The following is a 22,479-nucleotide window of genomic DNA, read 5'->3' as shown; positions in this document are numbered from 1 at the left end:
CGAAGTGAAAAGAAATTCGTTTGCAATACTTCGGAATTCAGATACCTAGGTTTGGATTGATTTGGATCAACCCAACCTAATCTTTTTAACACATTTCAAACGCAATTGTCCATATAAACCGTGTCCACCAGGTTATTTAAACAAAAATAAGCTTTATTAACATAATATGTTTTTAATGAAATAAAACTAAAGATAAATTTATTATTCGAACGTAAAAAGTAGAGTGTAGGAGTCAATAAAATTGATTCTTTTAATAAGGCCGCGCTTCATCTAGTTTATTGCGCTGTAAAAGTTGCATTTCCTCTAGCTTGTTCAAAACCAGCGTAAATAACTAACTCGGTCATAAATAAATATTGTTCACTAATGTTCCTCACGCTATTTTATAACGTTAGTATTTTCTTAAACCAGCACAAATGCGATAATACTATAAGAATTCTTAGTTAGAAGTAGGCAGTTAGATTACCGTTGGAGAAACGGCTGAAAATTTCTTGGGATCGAGGGAAAAAACTTAGAAAATAAGTCGAAAAGCTAGAGGGTCCTTATTCGCATTCAACGAGCAGACGTGAGCGTTGTGCAGACTCCGGGCAGGATTTTAGGGCCCTCGACCGGCGATCGACGCGGTCTCGGAATAATCAAGTACGCCTCCCTACTCGCGGTCGTTCACACAATCAACGAGCGCCCTCGCTGCCTCGGTCCTACAGCTACGTACGCACGACGAATCTACACAAAGCATCCACCTATACTCAACAACCCTCGCGATACACTAGACCGCAATACTTATCACGGCCAAAATTAAACCTTAACACAACAACCGTTGGGTCGTTTTAACAATACACGCGGTGACTGCATTTCGTCAACAGCCAGCCCGCAGTCGAATGAAAGGTAAGCTAAATTAAATGTAGTAAGGCGCAAAATCGAACGACGTCTTCACAGAGTGTGACGTGCATTCGATAGCAAGATACATGAATATTGAAAATCACTCTTATGCCTTCCGCGCTGATTCGAATACGCCTCGACAGGTAGACACAAACACCACGTGTTTACAGAGGGCTGCAGTTAGAAACGGCGAACGCTAGCTTGGCGCACATGTTGTAAACTGTTCAACTTTTAAATGCTTGTAAGTACATAATTTAATGATGCCATAACTTATGGCACGAACTTGAAAATATATTGTAGATGTCGAAGTTTTGTACATTGAACTGCTTGGGACATATGAATATCAATAATAATATGGGTAACAAAGAAATTTTGCAATTATTTTCAATAAAATTAAAAGAAAAAGTTACTAAACCAACTAAAAAACACTACCAAAAATTATATAGCATTATAAACATCACAGAAACAATAAAAATAGATAGAAATAAAGGAAATATTCAACAAACTTCCTCCCAGAACCTAGCTGATATAACGAGCCGCAATAACCATAGTTTTGTTTCAAATCAAATTTCAATAGTCACACAATTGTTACTTTCAATGTGTTTGTGATGAGAAGCATTGTGAGTTAATGACAATAGCCAATGTTATTCCCACTTGCCTTATCACTTCGAGCCAGGTGTCCATACTTATTGCAAACTCGAGTAATTTTTACACAAAGAATTTAGCAATTTGTTGTGTTAGCAAGTGTCATTTGCTTAAATGACGTGTTTTTCATTTAGTTATCAGCAATTGAGTTACAGCACAATGATTGATAAAATCATAAAATGAATTTTCTCATGAATTTAACATGAGAAAAATCTTTAAAAAAAGGAAAAGTTAATGAATATTGAAAAGATAATGATCAACTAATGTGATAAAGAAAACAGATTAAAAATTGGCAAGATTCATGAAACATGATTTAATATTTAATTATGTAAACAAATATAAAGATAATTTTTGTAGCATCAGAATACTCATTTTAAAGGTAGCTCAAGGTGTCTCTTTTCTCTCAACTAAGAACCTATACAAAATAATTATTATTTGAAGAAAACAAATTTGATGTTTGGTTTTAATAACTAAGAAAAATCATAACCGTTAATCTGGAAAAAAATTGGGAAAAGCTCATAATTCAATGAAGTTGGTAATTTTACCAAGTTATTGATAAAGCGATTTATTAAAAAAAGGTGTGATGTGATGAATAATTCAAAAAATAATTAATGTTGTTTATTTATATGATTATTTTTTTGTTTTATTTTATCTATATTTGAATGACTCAGTCTGTCAAAATTTCCTACTGATTTTTAAATGAAAATATTAAAACAAACTATAACAGTCCACACTCTAGGCTTTGTTTGCAAGTAACATGACTTACCATACGACTCCAAAGGCGCCGTAGCCTATAGGCCTGTCGGGCTGCACGTCGGTCGGGATGGCCGGCGTTTGGTAGTAGGGCGCCGCCGCCGCCAGGATGGCGCCCTGGGGCGCACTCTGCGTACCGCCCTGCATCAGCGACATGGACACACTCATCGAGACGCGAGAGTGCCGCGCTGGTCCGCTTACAGCCGCCATCCAACCGCCGTCACCGCAGACTCATCACACGCTCAACGCTTTAACCCCGACACTGCTCTATCACCAAGCCTCTCCCGGTTGACACGCGACGCTGTTACCGGTTGCTTCTTTATTATTCATGCTCGAACGACTATGCGGGAATCACTAACTGATTACTGAGCGCACACTACACGAACGGTCACCTGTCAATTTCACCAGTTATTTGTACGAACGGTAGGTTATTTCTAACTAAATATTTAGTACACGCTACGCGTGTATTTGTTACGAACTATATTTTAATATTTCAGGACAAAGGATAACACGGTAATGGTTTCTTAAAAGATACACGCGAAACGTCCACACGTAACAAGAATCGAGCGCGACTGATGGAGTGATGGGGCGGCAGGCGGGTGGGGGTCGGCGGAAGAAGCAATGAATGAGCGAGATAGAAAACAACAATGGCGACGACGCAATGAACAGCTGCTTTGCTAAGTTGGCTTTGCTTTTGACTTCGCTTGTTTTTTTTCTCATTTAGTTTATGTTTACTTTATATGGATTTATTTTCTATGTGTTTCTATACTAAAAATTATAGGTGAATAAAACGAATTTTTGAATATATTCACAAAATTAAAATACCTATTATTGATTAAATAATTAAAAAAAATGTTGTGTGGTTTTATGAAACCACGGTAAAAGTGAAACTGTTCGAACGGTTCCGAACACTGCTTTGTGTAGCGCATGTCGCGTGCCGAGTAGGTATACCTACTCGGCAGCCGCGATACACGCGACATGCGCTACACAGACCAAAAAGTTTGAGACGATGTAATAAAAGTTTCACTTTAAATAATTAAAAAAAAATATTAAATTTAGGTAGGTACCAACCTAGGAAAATTTAATTTCAACATGATTTTCAACTCGTACTTGGTAATCTATATGTCGACGACAAGCCAATTTACGAGTTATCGAATTTCAAGTGTAGCCCCTAAGTGTAGCCCAAAGAAAGTTCACACGGTAACTCGTAGGTATTTATGCAGTTCGTGCGCTATCCTATATTACCCCGTCCGATTAGGGCCCTTCTGGCCTCCTTCACTCAAGCGACAGCCCAAGCCGAGGTTCGAGATCCCCGTCAAGGGGGGACGCCCTTGTGCATGTCGCTACCAGGGTGAACCTTCAGTTCACCCCCGCGTCCGCGTTAAAATGTAAAAGCCCTTCTGGCTAACATTGAGAAACACCTTACAAAAAAAAAAAAAAAATCCTATATTACTTGCTCTGTGCTATGCACGGACAGACACGGGCTTGTCGGGACGCGGGTGGGTCGCATTAGGTCGAATGTTAATTACATACGGATAAATATCGCGGGTCTCAAACCATAGGGGCGTATATGCAAAAATGCGATTTTTCGTTTTTAATGCCATTGGATTCTACTTTAAGCAATACATAACCTCAATTTTTCTTATAATTTAATACCGATTACTTTTTGTATAAAATGCAAAATATTATTTGCCGTAAGCTAGACAGTCTACAATTATTGTTAGGCCATATAGCCGTATAATAGACGTAAGAGCAATATTATTGCTTATTGAGGCAGTTTTGACGTGCCTTATAGACGTATGCACATACGACCATCAATGTCAACATGATCCTGGAGATATTTAGTCATCACTGCGGACGTATGCACATACGTCTACATATTTTAGTATTGCTGTCTCCAGATTTCGTCACTAGGAGGACGTCACAGAGCAAGTTGGTGGACGTATCGTCATGTCAACAACACGGAAACACGATCATTCTCCCGTCCGATTAGGGCCCTTCTGGCCTCCTCCACTCAAGCGACAGCTCAAGCCGAGGTTCGTGGTCCCCGTCAAGGGGGGACGCCCTTGTGCATGTCGCTACCAGGGTGAACCTTCAGTTCACCCCCGCGTCCGCGTTAAAATGTAGAAGCCCTTCTGGCTAACATTGAGAAACACCACACAAAAAAAAAAAAAAAAAAAAAAAAAACGATCATTCTGCAGTGAGATGCCAAAGCGAGTTGATGTAATTCTAATGCGTGGAATAACTTTAGTGAATTTACTATAAATATATCATAATATATATATATATATATATAAATCTCGTGTCACAATGTTTGTCTTCAATGGACTCCTAAACCACTTAAATTCGCACACCATGTGCAGTTCGATCCAACTTGAGAGACAGGATAATTTAAATTTCAAATCGTTTTAGAGAAAGCGGTCGAAGCCGCGGGTGGTAAGCTAGTTATTTTATAAAGAACATTGCATGGAGAATAATAAGGTTAAGATTTTCACAAGCCGAGGATAGACCAATGTTGGTGTCATAAGTTTGAGCAGTTACCCGAAGAAGAACAGAAAGAAAAACAGAAGGAGTATAATGAAGAACATGTTAATAGGAAAGTATATGCCAAAGAAGAAGACAAATTAAAGGCAATGGTTGACTCTACTCTTCTTTTCTGTACCTGCATTTGATTTCGAAGCAGTATACTGTCCATTAGTTTTGGGTAAACCTATCTTTTATAAAAGGAAATTGGGCTTTATGAATTTCACAATACATAATGCAGTGAGCAAACAGGGCTACTGTTACTTTTGGCCAGAGTACGGGGCAAATGAAGTCTTAACATGTTTGTATACTTATATCACCAAGCTTACCAATGTGGAACACCTGATTCTTTGCTGCCCAGGACAAAATCGAAATTGAGTGGTAGCTTCAATGCTAAGATATGTAAAGATGTCTCCAGCAAATCATGTAAAAATTATGTTATCAATTTGGCCGGTATATTTTTTTTATGTAAGTACACCGATTACTCCGAGGTTTCTGGACCGATCTCTGTGATTATTTTTTTGTTTGATGCGTAATGGTGTCGAATTGGTCTCATAAAAAATGTATTCGGATAGGCCTAGCAGTTTTTATTTAATGAGCATTTTTGTCTGATCTCGATGACTTAATTGAAATCTAGCAAGTAACTTTGATACACTTCCCGGTAACCGATTAAGCTGAAATTTTGTATACGTATGTAAATTGGATAACGATGAAACATTATCATGACATAGAGCTGATTTGATGATGGAATCGGAAGGTGGCCATAGGAACTCAGTAATATATTGACTCAACTTTATCGAGTTTGGGCTCGTTTGATTCGTGTTGAAAAATACACTAGTTAAAAAGTATTAAATAAAAATAACTACGTTAAAAACAACTGACTTCAATAACGGAAAAGTAAAAAATAAAAAATCTGATATTATTTATTACTACATATTATTTAGATGTGCTAGTTATTTATTAAATAGCTTTGAAGTCGGTGCCAAGCACTAAGCACTTAGTATCAAACCTATTTAGTAAAAAGCACATCTAAATAATATGTTAAAATTAATAACATCAAATCTTTTTTTTTATTTTTTACTTTTCCGTTACATATTGAAGTCGGTTGTTTTTAACGTAGTTAAAAATGTTTGTGACTTTAGTCATTTAAAGTAGGTACCTAAGTAACTATGTTCAGATTTATAAATAAATTTAATTTTTTATATGCTTATTTTTATTTTCACACAGAAAATATTGTGTAACTAGTTAATTACTTCCATTTGGTTTTTTTTGTCTAGATTGTAGAATAAAACTGGTTTATACCTCTACTTTGAATTCAAACGCCTCTCAATATAAATGCCAAGCCAAACAGGCGTAAGAATTTTAAAAACCGCGTAAATAACGTTAATTTCGATGGGTTCTCATTCCTAAATTACAATATTTTGAGTTACCGACTAGGTAAAAATAAATATAAGTATAAATATTAATAATTTAAGGAGAAGGATTTTACGTCCATAAATTCCATACATTTATGGGGGAAATTTGACGGAGTTTTGCCGTCTATTCGTCATGGCAAATAGACGTATCAGCTAAAAACTAGTGTTACAGAGGGAATATCTTAAAACCAAGCATTCCATATTAACTGCAGTGTAAATATATAGCTACATGCATAAACACAACAAGGTGGCTCAATCACAAAAAAAGTTATTAAGTTTTTTGTCTCTCCTGAAAAGTAGGGGTTTTGTGGATACGCCCCTATGGTTTGAGACCCGCGATATATGTAGTTAACGAAATATAACCTTTGCGTAGTTAATCATCTTTTATTACACCCGCACATTAAAAGCCCCTACATTGGTGACTCCAACATATACATATAATAAATCTCTAGAAGGGTCAATTCTGTACATTGAAAATATTGAAAAAATAAATAGCAGGGGGAGTAACTGGATCGATACCAAACCCAAATATGCAATTAAATAATTTTTTGTCTGTCTGTCTGTCTGTATGTGAAGGCATCACGTAAAAACTAACGGTTCTATTTCGTTGAAACTTGGTATAATTATACCGATTATACCTTATTATCCTGGGCATAAAATAGGATAGTGTAGTTAGATATAAGTTTCATATATTGTAATATTTACATGATGTTAAAAGAGCAACTATGGAGTTTCTTGCCGATTCTTCTCCATAGATACTGCTTTCCGAATCGGTGGTAAATGTTAAAAATACTTACCTATGTAATGACTATTCGAAAGTGCTACTAAATAGTAGTCTAATTGAATAAATGAATGTTTGAGTTTGAGTTTGATACTTTTATCCCGGAAAAATACGTAGAAAAAAAATCTTAATTTTTCTTAATTTTTCCGCGCGGACGGAGTCGCGGGCGTAAGCTAGTTCATAATATTATACATAGGTATTTAAATATAAAATACGGTATTTTAATTATTTTGAAATAAAAATTGCGTCTCGCACCTATTTATAAACAACGAAAAAACGTCTTGAAATATAATATCGTCTATAAATAAAAAATGTATGTCTGATGGATCTCTAAGGGCAAAAGATTAAAAATTACGTAAAAAATGACTTTAAATTAACTAAGGATATTTTCCTGTGCAGATAAGATGCGCACTAATAAACGCAACCACTGCGGCCAGCCAGACAGCCCGGACTATAACCGAAATAGTAAGATGAACAGCATATCAAAGAACCAACTTTTATACCTATACTAAAATTATCTCTTGTCAACGTTGATATTGTACCTCCTATACGATTAGATGATGCAACAGACATAAAGATGAATATTAAATATATACCTCACAAATAAAATAATTTGGTTACGTAGTTCATTGAATCGATTTTTATCAAACGTTGATACTGAATTTTTTGAATATTGAGATTGACCAAACTCCATACATTCAAGGGAAAGAAAGAGGGAATAAGAGGGTTAGATACAAATTGTTGTTATCAATATGAAGTTCTATGCTTCATATTCTTATTTGATTTTTCGGTTCGAGAATTCGGGAAAATAAAACACTAAAATAATAAATATGAATTATTTTATCACAGAGAATCACATTGTGTTATACAACATTTACGTGGCTAGTACAAAATATACCTTACAACGATCCACAAAGATATATGTTCACTATATGAAGTACCTTAAATATTGAAACATACCTACAAAATACATCATTTGTAAATCTAACAACGTGCCTCGTAATATAAAACATTTTTATTATAAAATCATTAGATGGTAATTCAAAATGGGGTTGACCTATCCTTGCAATACCATTACAATACAGAAAAACAAAAAAAAAACCATTTTTTCCAACAAACGAATTATTTTTGTGTTTTTTTTTATGATTTAATGGATTTCATATAAATGAATTCCATCCCTAATTAAAAAAATAATCTTTAAGTTCTTTATTTTTACGACCTAAAAATCAACTCATAAAATAACTAGGGCTACCGATTTTTCTAATTCACACTCCAAAAATATATCCGAAACACGTTGTAATACAATATTATATGGCATGAGAAGATTGCACTTTAGTTCTTGTAACAAAATTTAAAGAAATTTAATAAAATACAAGGGTTTTACAATAACTAGACATATAAACAAGAGTTTTTTACAGACATTTAAAATCAACTAAGTTAACATGCAACGTAAAACTTATGTAAGGATAAAAATGGCTATTTAGGTTATATTGTAAGCTTTAAACTACAGTTATTATTTCACAACAAAGTTAATCATTTGTAATATTAACACAACCGCAATACAGCGAAATACGTTCCAAAGAAGAATAACTGTATTGCCTTTTTTCATTTTTGTGACGTCATTAGGTGATTTTTACATGCAATTTTAATCCATATCTTATTTGGAACGTATGTTTGGAAGAAAAAGCTATGAAAAGCTTGGCTATTGAAAACAGGTAGAGGGAGGATAGTAACAAAGACATATTGCTTTTTGTTTCTAATTATTACATAATCATATTGTCTAGTAATTAAAATAAATAAAATAAAAACTGTTTTTAACCATATTAGTCTAGCACAAAAAGACTTGCAATAATATCAGCATAATAAATAATTATATTAGAATATAATACAGGAAATATTTAAAGAATACATTGGTTAGATATTATACAAAGAAAACAATATACAGTTTATAACATATAGTGCTCACGGCTTATGTATTGTTACGCGAGTATTGTACATTTAGGAATTAAACACTATATCATAGATTTAAAATATTTTTCGTTCGAAAAAATGGATAACGATTAGTATTATAAATAAAAAAAATTAAAAAAATGTTTATAATACGGTTACAACAAAAACATATAAAAAAAAAGTATTTTATCATGGGGAACTTAAAAATGTAGTACTTATATTGAGCTCAATCTTTATATTATGGAGTAAATTGATGATAAAGTGTTCAATTCAAAAATATTTTAGTAAAAAAAACGAGTCCGACTATTCATTATACATATTATAGTACTAAGTGATTATTATTGTCTATGTACATATCATATCATATTTTAGACCTGAAATGGACTGGCTCAATTTACGTGGGCTACACACATACCTGCAGCAGGGGCAATATTGAAATTGCATCCTTAATTGGCCCCTTAATTGGGAGTTGTATAGGCAAACAGGGGCAATTTAGAGAACAGCTGAAATTGCTCCGACCGCCGTGCAACCGAGATAGTTCCAATATTGCCCCTGCGACCGATGTGTGAGGAGCCCGCTTTAGATAATAATATATAGGTACTACTTCCAAAACGTTTATACAAAACCCCATAACCTAAGTATCAAAATTGCAATCTCAAATCTCCATCGTGTTTTTTACGATCTAAAGTAAATTATTTACAGACGGTGAAAAGAAAACTTAAATAATTTTAAAAACGCTATCAATTCGATTTCTAATTCGTGTTATTTTTAAATCTAATCCCAATTGTTATAGATCTAAATCCTAATTTTATTTACAGGAATATTTGCTTGCCAAAACACCGACAGGCATTCCGATAATATACTGGCCACGTAAGATTTCACACAAAAAGTGCTTGGTGCGGGTAGTTTTGAATAAATAAGAAAATACACCAAGAATGTAAAGGTGCATATGTATTGAAGTTGAAAGCTCTAAAGACTTATTCGAATCCTTACAAATCCATTGAATTTTCTCTGTAATTTTTTCTTTCTCTGTTAATATCATGATAACTTGTATTTTTCCTTTTTTTATATTTTGTCAAGTTTAATTTCAAAGCCAATTCTTAATATCAAAATAAATGTAATTATCAAATAAACTTTTATATTCTTATCATTTATATTGAAGATTTTTTGAGCATGTCATCTTTCATGAGTGCTATAAAATTGCATTCATGAGTGCTCATTATTTGAAGCAACCACCAATTCTGTATTTTATAAAATTAATTGTATATTACACACCCTGAGATTGTAACATTTATTTTGTTGATTGACACTATCAAGCAAAAATCAATAATTTTCAATTTTTAAAAATAACCACCTACATATAAAAAAAACTAATAATGTTTTATTTCCCGCCAATTTGAATAAAATAAAAACGTTCTAAGCCATTTAATTCAAACTATTCATCTACTGAATGGTTTTCAGAGATCATACAAAATTCTTTCGGAATAAAATAATATTCGTTTAAATTCTTTGGAATATTAGCAACTATGGATACTTACATCAATAACTCATAAAAAAACCAAATGTCAATATTAATTGTACCGTCCTATTTTTTAAGAAAATCACACATAAATTTAATCAACAAATAAATGATTAAAATAAAATCAAATTGCACAACTTTGAGTCTAAAATTAGGGTAAGACAACCAAAAATTCAATTTTCCAAGCAACGAATTGAATCTATGCCTTAACAGCATTGCAATATGGTCTAATTTTCCTTGAATTAATTTTTTTAAGACAATTCAAAACCAGTGTTGCTATTAACAGCGTATTTAGTTTGTCTCGTAGCGTGCTTCTTTTTTGACAGTCGGATAATTTATTAATCAAAACAATGCTTTAATACATTGAAATACGGCCTAATTTTCTGTGACCTAAAATTTACGACAATTCAAAACCAGTGTTGCTATTAACAGCGTATCTTAGTTTGTCCCTTAGTGTACTCCTTTTTTGATAGTTGGGTAATTTGAGTAGATTGAAACACGTAGACGAAGTTGGTAAACGGTTGAGCGGATCCTTCTTTCGTATTGTGAAAAAGCCTCTTATTACACTCCCTGGAAAATAAATAATATATTTACAGTATACCTCTGTCATTTATAAAATGAAGGAAAAGTAGAACTCAAAAATAACTGATTGCGAATTAGGAAATTTGATAAAATATATTTGAGGGTAGGCAGAAAAATACAAAAAATATTGTATTGTAAAAGAAATTTTAAAGTGGCAAATGCAGATAGAATTTGTAAAAGAATTTGTTTTTACATTTTTATAATTATTCTACAGTGTACACTATGTTTTATATTTACCTATAGTATCTCCAGTATCTTCATCATCGCCTACTTCGACGCAGCGAATAGAGAATGGCGGTTTGAGATGCGCAAAGCCCAGCACTGGTGGCTTAGAGCACGATGTCACGAACTGTGAATAAAATATACATTGACTGAATGTCAAACATGACATGATAGATTGTTCTTGTAAATAAAACTTCAAATAAAAAAAACCAACTGTCTTACCACAAAAAACTTTAGACAGGGTTTATTTTTAAGCGCGGGTTCCCTTTAATCTGGTTTTGTCGTATTTCACATACACAACTATTAAAATGACACGTAAACATATCAAGAGAGCCAGCTCTACATGAGCCTATCTGGCGAGTCTCAACACCCATACAGACCACGCTCTACATTACTACATAACTGGCTAGTCTCTATCTCCATACAGCCCCGCTCTACATATCCTGATCTACATAACTCTACATAGCTCTACACAACAACTCTACCGGTCTCTACGCACCTTGAGGAACATGGCGCGCTCGTGCTCGGAGAAGTCCCGCTGCAGCACGTCCCACAGCCAGCACACGACGCGGTGCGAGTCGTGGAACCCGCCGTAGTATTGTGTGTGACGCCGTAAGTCGCGTAAGTCGAGAGGTACGTTATCGCCGCTTATTAGACGTTGGAGCTGCAAGTAGAACACGTGTTTCTAGCTGTGGCACATGGCTTCACCCGCGGAAAAAAACATCATCGCGTGACATTCGGTAACTGCCGCGGTAAAGCTATTGCATGGCATAAAAAGTATCACCTGTAACGGTCGAAGTGGGGGGTGTTAGGTTATTTTCGTTACGGAATTTCTGGATTCGGTCTCCACGCTCAAGGCCCGCGATAGAAGCTATGCAATAGCTTAAAAAAACTAAGCAACAGTGCATACAAATCCAAATGCAATGCCAATGTGATGGTGAAACAAAACAAATCAAAAAGAAAGTTAAAAAAAATGGAAAATAATTAATTATTAGTGAGCGACATCCCTAAGAATATTAAAAAAGACAGATGTAGCGCGCCGAATTCGCAGTAGCAAACACTAACTCGCGCTATACGTTGTCTGACGCAATGCATAACGAACCGTACGCACAGTGAAGCGGCTCTATTTAACGCACACATAACTAAAGAAATAGCATAGTATCCTATATAACTATAGAATATACTCTCAAGAGGTCTAGGATTAACATATCTAATATATAAAATTCTCGTGTCACAGCTTTCGTTGCCATACTCCTCCGAAACGGCTGGACCGATTCTCATGAAATTTTCTGTGCATATCGGGTAAGTCTGAGAATCGGCCAACAATCTATTTTTCATATTATGTACCAAGGGCGAAGCCGGGGCGGGCCGCTAGTAACATTATAGTAAACTAGGTTTGCGCCCGCGGCTTCGCCCGCACTGTCAAAGAAAAACCCACATAGTTCCCGCTCCCGTGGGATTTCCGAGATTGCGTCATTTTCCCGGGATAAAAAGTAGCCTATGTCCTTTCTCGGGTATCAAAATATCTCTATACCAAATTTCATGACAATTGGTTCAGTAGTTTAGGCGTGATTGAGTAACAGACAGACAGACAGACAGAGTTACTTTCGCATTTATACTATTAGTATAGATTATCTACACATACCTCTGGCGTAGAGAACAACGACAGCCACTCAGGATTAATAATAGCACGGAATCCCTTTATAAAAGCGTTCGTTTGGTCCTTGATCTGTGTGTGCATGCGGAAGTGAGCCATCAAATGTATGTAATTGATTCTGCAAAAAGAACATTTTATCTTAGTCTATTGACAGGTTTAAAGCTGGTTTTATTAGAAAACTTCTTTTGAGAAGAATTTATTTATTTATTATTTATCCTGTGTCAACGATAACAAGGGGAGAAATGGATAATGAGCTCCTAAATACGCACAACTCATTCTAATTATTGCTTTTTTCAATTTACGTCCCAATTCAAGTATAAAAAACATCTTTGAAATTATTTTCAAAATGCTTAATTTAACCTTTTCAATTCCATCAGTACTCAAAATAAAACTTACTTATTTTCATTGGTGACAGGTATAGCTTTGCCCCCGGGCACAAGTTCATGTGTAACTATTTCGCCCAGGCGTTCTTCGTCCACCGAGAATGTTAGCTCCAAACTTGATATATCTCCCTGTTTTATTAAACAAAAATTTTTAACAATATATTTAAAAAAATTTTTAGTGTCATTTCTCAAATAATTATTTCATTTCTAAAGCTAAAAGATGTTAAATTTTGCAATAGTAGGTAAGTATTATATGGTTTTTTTTTTAATACTTTCTTCCAGTAATAAAAAAATAATAATTTATTATTTAACTGAATGAAATGAATAAATGGACACAAAAAAGCATGAATCCTTTTTTTTGCAAACTGTATTTTTCAGAACTTTTTTTATCAATTACATTTGATTTAATCCACTAAATGCAAAAATACGCACCTGAAAATGTTTAATATACGTGAGACTCCTATACAGGTCCCTGTCCAGCGAGGGCAGTTCGTCTATCCAGCTGTAGAGCGCTTGCTGCGTTTGTCCTAGCACTTGGCTTAGGAAGAAAGACGCGAATGGCACGTCTACTACTATACCCTGTAAATGTATGGTGGTGTGGTAAAGTTTGTGGAATTTTCAACATTATGTGACATGCAATAAAGGTAAATTTTGAATGGGAATGACGCTAATGGCAAGTTTACTACTATACCCTGTGAAAATGGAGGTAATGTATATTGTTTGTGTAATTTTCAACCTTATATGACATACAATAAAGTTGCTTTTTACTTACGGAAGAAGGACGCGCATATCATGTTTACCACTATACCATATAAATGTGGGCATTTCAACCTTAACGAGGTAAAATTTTCTTAAGACTATGGAAAAGCAACAGTATATATCCTACTTAATATTATAAATGTGAAAGTTTGTAAGGATGTGTGTGTGTTTGAACGAAACTCTTTCACGAAAATACTACTGAACCGATAACAATGAAATTTATCACATATATAGAGGGTAACTTGGATTAACACATAGGGTAGGTTTTATCCCGGAAATTCCACGGGAACGGAAACTATGCAGGTTTTTTGCATTGAACGCGGGCGGAAATCTAGTATACAATAAATATCCTTCTTACCTCATAAACTGCTTTGCCGAGCATTCTTCCGATGAATTCAAACAATTGCAGATGATTTTCTTGTAAGCATGAAGTCGGCGATGGGTACAATCTCTCCTCGCTCGTCACACGGAATAAATTCAGTGAGGGATCAAATACCCGCTTGATAGTTTCTTCCAAAAATTCTGTGGAAATACAAATAACTCAGTAAATCAATTGTTGGAATAAAGTTTGTTTGGAAAAAATACACATTTAAAAATTGTTCACTTTAAAGAGATAATAAAATACACGTTCATGAACTCAAACACCTGACTGTATAAGTAAATTTACACCCCTGCCCCGGAAGCACGTTACTTCTATTTGGTAAGGACTCAGGTACAACTGTAAGATCGCATAATGTGATGTCATTGACACTTGAAGACGCCGTCCTGTACGTAACCACCAATCAGTGCGCTCCTCTATGACCGCACGAGTCTCGTCTATCACGCATCTCTGCTATCTGCTATTGCACGATTACGCAGTAGTATGATCGTAAATGTGACGTCACTGCCGGCAGCCGTCCTCCTGCCGCGTGTGACGTCACTGACCCTTGAACACGCCGTCCTGGTCGATGCCCGCCTCGTCCAGCCCCTGCTCGTTGACGAAGCGCACGCGCACGACGGCCCGCAGCGCGCGGCTCGGCAGCGCGGCCAGCTGCCGGTAGCCGTCCTCCACCAGCCGCGCGCGCCGCACCGTCACCAGCGTCGAGCGCCCGCCGCACGCGCGCTCCGTCAGACCCAGCACCACCTGCGCATTGATCCAACTTTACAAATATATTATGTACATGCAATTTTATCACACACACCAACACCCGCACGCTCGCACGCACACAAGCGCACGCACACGCACGCTCGTACGTACACATGCACGCACGTTGACACAGGTACACGCACGCTCGCACGCACACGCACACATACACGCACGCTCGTACGCACACATACGCGCATGCGCACACATATTACAAATATTTTTGATTATATGACATAGTATTTACATTTCTTAACAAAGAAAATGGTTAGATATCGGCAGAAAATTACCTTCTCATCAGCCACGGCTCTTCTGAACAATCTCACTCTTTCACCGTGAGCGATCATGTGTGGAGTCTTTTGTACCAGAACCTGCAAAGGATGAATATATTATGATTAACATAATATATAATGTTTTAAATAATTTTCTGTTTTAAAATATTTGCGTTGTGAAATCCCAAATAATTTCTCCAGCTCTATTTTTTTTACTTATTTGCGGATTTTTCCGCACCGACAAATATGTAATATTCAATATTTTTTCCTTTAAACTTATATCTTATGATATCTTTGAACTTGCCAAAGAAATTTCACTTCTGACACGTGGGCTAGGCACATACGCGTTTTTTACTTATATTCACCTGTTGCGGTTTCTTTCCCTTCTCCAGATCAGCCATAAAGTGCGAATCCCGTATTTCCCTTACAAGCCAGTGTCCCGCGGGCGTGTACGAGCGTCTACAGTCGCGGCGGTACAACACTAGCAGGAGTGTGTGAAGCGACCTAAACACCTCGTTGCTTTGGATGTTTTTGAGATCTGGAAAGAATTGATATGTGTATTAAAATTTAAAAAAAATATTGTTATATACCTATACAGATTTTTTGATGTAGGTAATAACTTTTTTCTATGGCACGGAATTTGGTAGTAAATGGTACCTATTGAATTTAAAAATATGAAGAGCATTTAGGAGTAAAATTTAATTATAGATGGAATAATTTGCTTTAAAAGATCAGACAATTTAAAAATTCTATTTAAAAACAGACACCATAGTTTATGATATTGTGATACACTAAAACTTACCAAAAAGTTGTCCAATGATGGATTTGTATATAAACATGTTCAAAAACAATGACATGTTCACGTAGTCTTGCAGTTTAAATGGTTCTTGCTTTTCATACATTTCCATATCATCGAGTATTCTGAAAATTTGTTCAAAAATTTTTGTATAATAAATTTATTTATAAAAATTTTAACTTTCATTTAAATTTTTATTTATTGTTCATGATTAATAGTTAAATTTTGTTATTTAGATTTTAACATTAAAATTACTTCTATAGTTTAATTTTTTTTCAAATGCATAGATTTCAAAATGAATCATTCAACAGATATTGTATATAGCTTTTCTATTATTATGAGGAAAGGCGTCATAATAAATGTACACACCAAAACATGTAGTTTCCATTATTTATGTGCAAATATCTCATAATATAACTTACGTAACATAATGCGTCATACAATCAGCAAACAATATGAGCATTTGAAACTCAGGCGCAGACGATTTAGTATTAACGGCCAATAGATCGAGGAATGCTTTCAAGCCACTGTTTGGCCCCAATGTACATAGGAATTGCCATAGCGAGTATAGGATTTCGTCTTGATTGCATAAGCCTGTATATTATAAAAAAAAAAATTGGTTGCCTGTAAAGTCGGTATACGGGCGAAAGTTTTACGTGACAACGACTTTGTATGTCTGTCTCTCTCGCTCTTAGGCGGCCTAACCATGCCCGAGTGGAAGGGACGCGTGCTTCTCACTCGCTCTCATTGTGAGCATATAACGTGAGCGGAGCGTAACTCAGTTTCTTGAAGTGTCACCCGGCAAACCAATTTATAAGACGTTGTCACGTCAAAATATTATTTACTACACATAATATAATTTTTTAATAGAAGATCGTAATCTTAATAATTTTCATACGGGAAAAATAGTTAGTTGATAAATGTTTGTTTCCCATTTTAACTAAAGTGACGGAACCAATTTGGATAAAATTGGTTCAGTCACTTTGGGCACATAATAACTCAAACATTTATTATTCATAATACAAGAATACAGAGAAAAAATATGTGTAGAAAAATTTTTTACCCGTCAATATATCCAGTTTGACTTGCGTCATAGTCTGTAAAGCTGTGTGATACATTGAGCATATTAAGGCAACTTTTGTGCAGTCCGGAGAACCCAGCTTCCTGTAACTTTTATTTGAGCTACCCCTGTAAATCAATGATAAACAAATTTATAAATAAAAGAACATAATATTGGGTGTATAAGAACATATAATTTAGTATTACTATAAAAATAGGCATTTAAAACGCAAAATCTATCTAAGCTCTTAATTTACTTTAGTATTTATAATATTTTTTGGTATTATTTAGTAACAGCTATTTGCTTATGTTTTCGTTACAATAATAATTTTGAAGTGAAAACTTCTTTAGCGACGTTGGGTATAAAATCTTAAACTCGCGTCAGGATACGTGGCCTGATCGAAAAAGCGTAAGACGGATTTTTTTTTTAGCCCTTATATTCCATGCGTAAGACGGATACCATTCCAAAATATCAAATATGCTGAACGTTAATAATCAAGTTTTCACTTCTGCCGGCACTCCCGGAGTGCAACCCGTCTTTTTTTATCCCTTTACTTCAGAGACAAACATTACAAATACATAAAAAAAACTATCTGTATTCATCGATATTTTAAATTAAAACCCCTTATACATATATCTACGACATTGTCCTTACCTATTAGTTCTAGCTTCAATAGCTCTCCGTATAAACGCGGCTGGGTTATTTAATTGCACTGGCGACGATTGTTGAGAGGGCCCCGCTCCCTCCTCCGCAGAGATACCACCTTCTAGCATTTCCTTTAACGGTATAGCCAATAACTTCTTCAATAACGGAGCTCCCCATAGCAAGGATAGCTGGGTTCGTAGATTGCCCATAGTGGGGGGTAAATACGCATCGAAACCTTGCGAAAACCAGCCTAGTACGGGATGCCAGTTGCTAAGGTTACCTTTCTTGCATACTACATACTGTTGACAGCTGTCTAGAAAGCGGGTTGTCACGAGCTGAAATGATTTTGACGAATGAATAAAGTAAACTCTAGAACTATAAGTTACACAGCGTTTTATGACCAAATTTAATATTTTGCATTTAAAAAAATTAGTTTTATGGGTGTCATCGTTAGTTTAGTTAATGTACACTAGGCATGTTTTTTTATTCCAAATACAATAAAGCATTGAATTTTAAATTACTGTCATTGCATAATGTTCATAAATGGAAAATTAACTTTACTTATCACATTTCATTTTTTTAAATAATTATTTTATAGAAATTACAATGCAGAATTATTCAAATAATTGTCACTATAACACATTATGAAATATAACTTACCACAAAAGTAGGATAAAACGTTTCACTCTGTGTATGGTCCCGTTCAATGTGCGCCAACTGTATAAGGTTTCCCAACAAGCAAAGAGCGTAGTTTCCCTCCAATGTATTGAATACGATTCGCATATTCTGATCTGCGCTCAGAAATTCGATGGATTTATCGAATAGCGCGTGTGTGCGGAATGTGGAAATTGACTGAAATTATAACAATGTATTTATAAATTTTAGGGGATAATAATATGCCTGTTTCGTGAATAATGGATAAACTAGTTGATAATAATTCCTTTATGTATGCAGGTCAATCTGTTTGATTCAAGAAAGTTTTAAAAATATCTCTAAAAATAGCAAATATTTTGAAAGCAAACATTTTAGTTATTTGCCACACAATATGAATAGTCTAAGAACAAAATCTAAATGTTAAGTTAACATTTGTATTTATTTATAATTTAGTAGAAGTAACCACTTTTTAACCAACTATCACAGAAACGTTGAAGGTCTTAGCTTATTTTCAATACTATTCTTACCTCTGGTGATATAAGTTGCATGTGATACACCAGTGTTGGAACGGAGAGTATTTGTATGATGAACATTGTGAGTAGTTTCTCAGAGAACTGTGCAGAGATCAGCGGACGCAGCGCAAGCGCAACAATCGCCGATAATGCTATGTTCTTGAGACTGACTTTCTCGCGGCAAAGGCCTCGAAGGAGTAGTGACTGAAACAATGTTTAAAAGATAAAAGATTTTAGTTTATTGAAAACAGTGATATAGAGAATTTTATTTCAAACTTATTATACAACAAATACCATATAAATATAACAATTTTATTAGATTTATAAAAGAATAGAGCTGCTCTGTAGCTCTGTAGTAAAAGCCTGTGCTTTTACTTGTAAAATATAGAGCGGCAATCCTTTTAGCAAGTGAGGATTATTAAGTAGTATGTAAACATGTAGATAATAGATATTAGTGTATATGTTAATAAAAACTTATATTATTATTAATATCTTACCTTTAAAGTTAAATAATATCCTTTATGAAACAGAGAACCCATTACATTAGCACAAAGTTGTGTCATACCGCCTCTGAGCTTATCAAAGTTTTTCAATCGTGTAAGAGCCCATGTATTTACAGCAGTAAATTCTAATAGTGTGTGCAAATGAATGAGTATACTTTGCATGTCTATTGGAGACTCTGGTTTCAATTCTTCCAGGTACTGGCAACATTTGAAGAGGAGATCCTTTATGTGTTGTATCCAGCATAAACTGTAAATAAAAATGCTAATGTCTTAATCAGAAATATAAGGAGCAATAACATTAGGGTCAAAATAAATTATAATTAGTGTAAGTTATATTTATTACAAGATCTGTCATTTCCTGTATTAAAAGTCTGATAACGACTTTTTAATATGAAAATGTTATGATAACGACTTTTTAATAAGAAAATTTTAATGTCATATTTGCAATTAAGGAAAAACAAGGATTCAATAATTTGATTTATTTTTGAAATACAAAAATAAAGTATTGTACACTAGCTGCGCTCCACGGTTTCACCCACGTGGCTTCGCTCCTATTATCTACTATCATAGTGATGATATAAGTCTTCCTTGATAAATACGCTATCTAACACCGAAAGAATTTTTCAATTCGGACCAGTAGTTCCAGAGATTAGCATGTTCAAACAAAAAAACAAAAAAACTCTTCAGCTTTATAATATTAGCATAGAGTAAATACCATTTTCAAAATACATTGCATCAGAATTTCCATGACGATAAAACAATTTAATCTTCATACAAAAAATAGTGTGCACAACCAATAATAAAACATGTTGTTAACTAATAAAACAATGTAACTGAACATTACATTTGAAATATGTATTATGCATAGTTTTAAAATTATATTGAGTCACTCGAGTCACTGGTACATTTGTACCCTTTTAACTTTAAAGGAGTACAATTTTCTATATTGACTCTGGCCATTAACATAATATAATAACACCTTAATACATATTATAATGCTAGCTAAACTAGCTTACCGCCCGCTGCTCCGCCCGCTTTCTCTAAAACGTAATAAATTATATACTACAACCTTCCTCTTGAATCACTATCTATTAAAAAAAACCGCATCAAAATCCGTTGCGTTGTTTTAAAGATTTAAGCATACAAAGGGACATAGGGACAGAGAAAGCGACTTTGTTTTATACTATGTAGTGATGTCTGGAAATCAATATTCAGAAATGCTAGTGGTGATTGAGTACAAACTACCAGTAAAAACTTTGACAATAATCTGGATCTATTATTATTTTTTCTCACCTGTATTCTTTGTTGAGGAATACTCCCACATAAGATATTTTCACAGATTCCGAATGCAAACTCTGGACAATATATTTGCAGAGTTTTTCAAATCTCTTTCTGTCCCTTTGTGGTTTAAATACTAAAAATAAATGGCAAGTAACTTTGTATACATCCAGCGCTTGTACAAACTCTGGTTGTTGGCCTTCTTCTTGAGATCCATGATTAGTTTCAGGTAACAATTGGTCGAATTCATTCCTGAAACAAAGTCTTTGTTAGCAACTAGTAATACAAGTATTTCATAACCAAAGGTCTAATAAATAATGTATAATATAGCATAAGCATGTGTTATGTATTCAGCTTCACTCAGCAGCAATAAAAACAACATTTAAACATAAAATCATGAAATATGATTTCATGCAATGTTCTAGAAATAAGAAATAGTTCTCTGTATGAATGAAGATTAGGAAAACTTACAAAATAAGCTTGATAAACTTTTGTCTCGCTAGCCAGCCGCGAACTATTGCCTGTATTTTTATGGCAGACTGTTCCCTTTTCTTTTCAAGCGCGCGCTCTTCTCTCGCTGCTTTCATCTGCTCTAGGAACGAGTCCTTAGTAGTTAAATTCTTTGAAAACATCTTTAAAAGCTGAATTTAATTAATAATTTGTACACAAATATAGGCTTTGTTTTCTGTTTTTAGTTTTAACTGTCACGATAAGGGGGCATTATTGCAATGCGTATTTTTTGCCCCGTATCACGACAGATATATTTTCTTCATCATATTTTATTTGTGTAACAATTTATGTTCCACATTTCTTGCTGCAATAAAGATATTCAAGATATTTTTTGAGTAAGCTTGTAACTTGTTACAAATCGAATCGGAGATAATTTTAGTTTGACTTTGACAATTTTGACATTCCATTAATTTTGTTTAACTTTTTAAAATTATTGATTATTGCACTAGATACTAAAACTTTGGGCGTTAGTTTGAATGAGTTGTTTATGGTCAATTAATTATAATATTAATATTAGTGTGAACCAGCAATTAATTCTATGAAATACAAATTTTGGAGTGGTTTCACGATTTTTACCTGTGAGCGTCTTGTCTGAATTTTAAAATCAGACGTGGACAAAAACCATAGTGAAGCCGCTTGTATTCGTTTGCTTGAATAATTTAATATAATATACAAGAGATTAAAAAGCGCGGCAGTTTACCTATCTATATTGATATGGAAGCATATGTATGCCTTCATTCTTTTTTTGTAAATATATAAGAAAAGGCTCTGTTTTTGTAATATTTTACCTACAGTGGCTTTTCTCTAGAAAAATCGGGTGCAACTTGCGAGTGATATGCACGGCACTGCGAGCACCATATAAGTAAGCTAGTTTTATAAATAACTTCTTTTAATCACAATAATATCGTATTAATAATAATATTAACAAGAATACTATGAATACATCCTGTTTTATTCTTGTGGTAGCCGCCCTCTATTGTACTTTTATATGAATTTAAAAATCAATTGTCCATACTTTCAAAATAGATGTCGCTATTAGCACCGGAAGGAAGTTAGCGCGG

The 22,479-nt window shown here is 34.4% G+C and overlaps 2 protein-coding genes across 4 annotated transcripts in view; both read right to left on the bottom strand.

The window, feature by feature from the left end:
- Nucleotides 1–2,836, bottom strand: part of LOC123690869 (serine/threonine-protein kinase NLK) — a 114,366-nt gene extending 111,530 nt beyond the window's left edge. For all 3 annotated transcript variants that reach the window (XR_006751342.1, XM_045634970.1, XM_045634969.1), the window contains exon 1: nucleotides 2,288–2,836. Coding sequence is in view for 2 of the 3 variants with exons in the window: in XM_045634970.1 (XP_045490926.1) it covers nucleotides 2,288–2,484 (197 nt within the window). In the remaining variant the exon portion in view is untranslated. The remainder of the gene's footprint in view (nucleotides 1–2,287) is intronic.
- A 7,921-nt stretch (nucleotides 2,837–10,757) lies between these two features.
- On the bottom strand, nucleotides 10,758–21,786 carry LOC123691295 (ubiquitin-protein ligase E3B). The gene is made up of 19 exons (XM_045635614.1): nucleotides 21,380–21,786; nucleotides 20,924–21,160; nucleotides 19,625–19,877; nucleotides 19,143–19,331; nucleotides 18,622–18,813; nucleotides 17,971–18,296; nucleotides 17,320–17,444; nucleotides 16,679–16,850; nucleotides 16,263–16,381; nucleotides 15,826–15,998; nucleotides 15,479–15,559; nucleotides 14,990–15,188; nucleotides 14,424–14,587; nucleotides 13,739–13,885; nucleotides 13,320–13,435; nucleotides 12,912–13,041; nucleotides 11,766–11,930; nucleotides 11,282–11,393; nucleotides 10,758–11,032 (listed from the first exon to the last, which is right to left on the bottom strand). Exons 1-19 carry the CDS (start codon nucleotides 21,538–21,540, stop codon nucleotides 10,860–10,862), a joined length of 3,234 nt encoding a protein of 1,077 aa, XP_045491570.1. The 5' UTR covers nucleotides 21,541–21,786; the 3' UTR covers nucleotides 10,758–10,859.
- Between the last annotated feature and the right edge of the window lie 693 nt (nucleotides 21,787–22,479).

Source organism: Colias croceus, chromosome 4 (assembly GCF_905220415.1).
Source record: "Colias croceus chromosome 4, ilColCroc2.1".
Lineage (NCBI taxonomy): Eukaryota > Metazoa > Arthropoda > Insecta > Lepidoptera > Pieridae > Colias > Colias croceus.
This window is presented reverse-complemented; position numbering and strand designations above follow the sequence as displayed.

Coding starts and splice junctions, on each gene's coding strand:
- LOC123691295 (XM_045635614.1), bottom strand. CDS start 21,540: ATGTTTTCAAAGAATTTAACTACTAAGGACTCGTTCCTAGAGCAGATG. Junction 18,814..19,142: donor TGCAACTTATATCACCAGAG/GTAAGAATAGTA, acceptor TTATAATTTCAG/TCAATTTCCACATTCCGCAC. Junction 16,851..17,319: donor CAAACTGGATATATTGACGG/GTAAAAAATTTT, acceptor TATAATATACAG/GCTTATGCAATCAAGACGAA.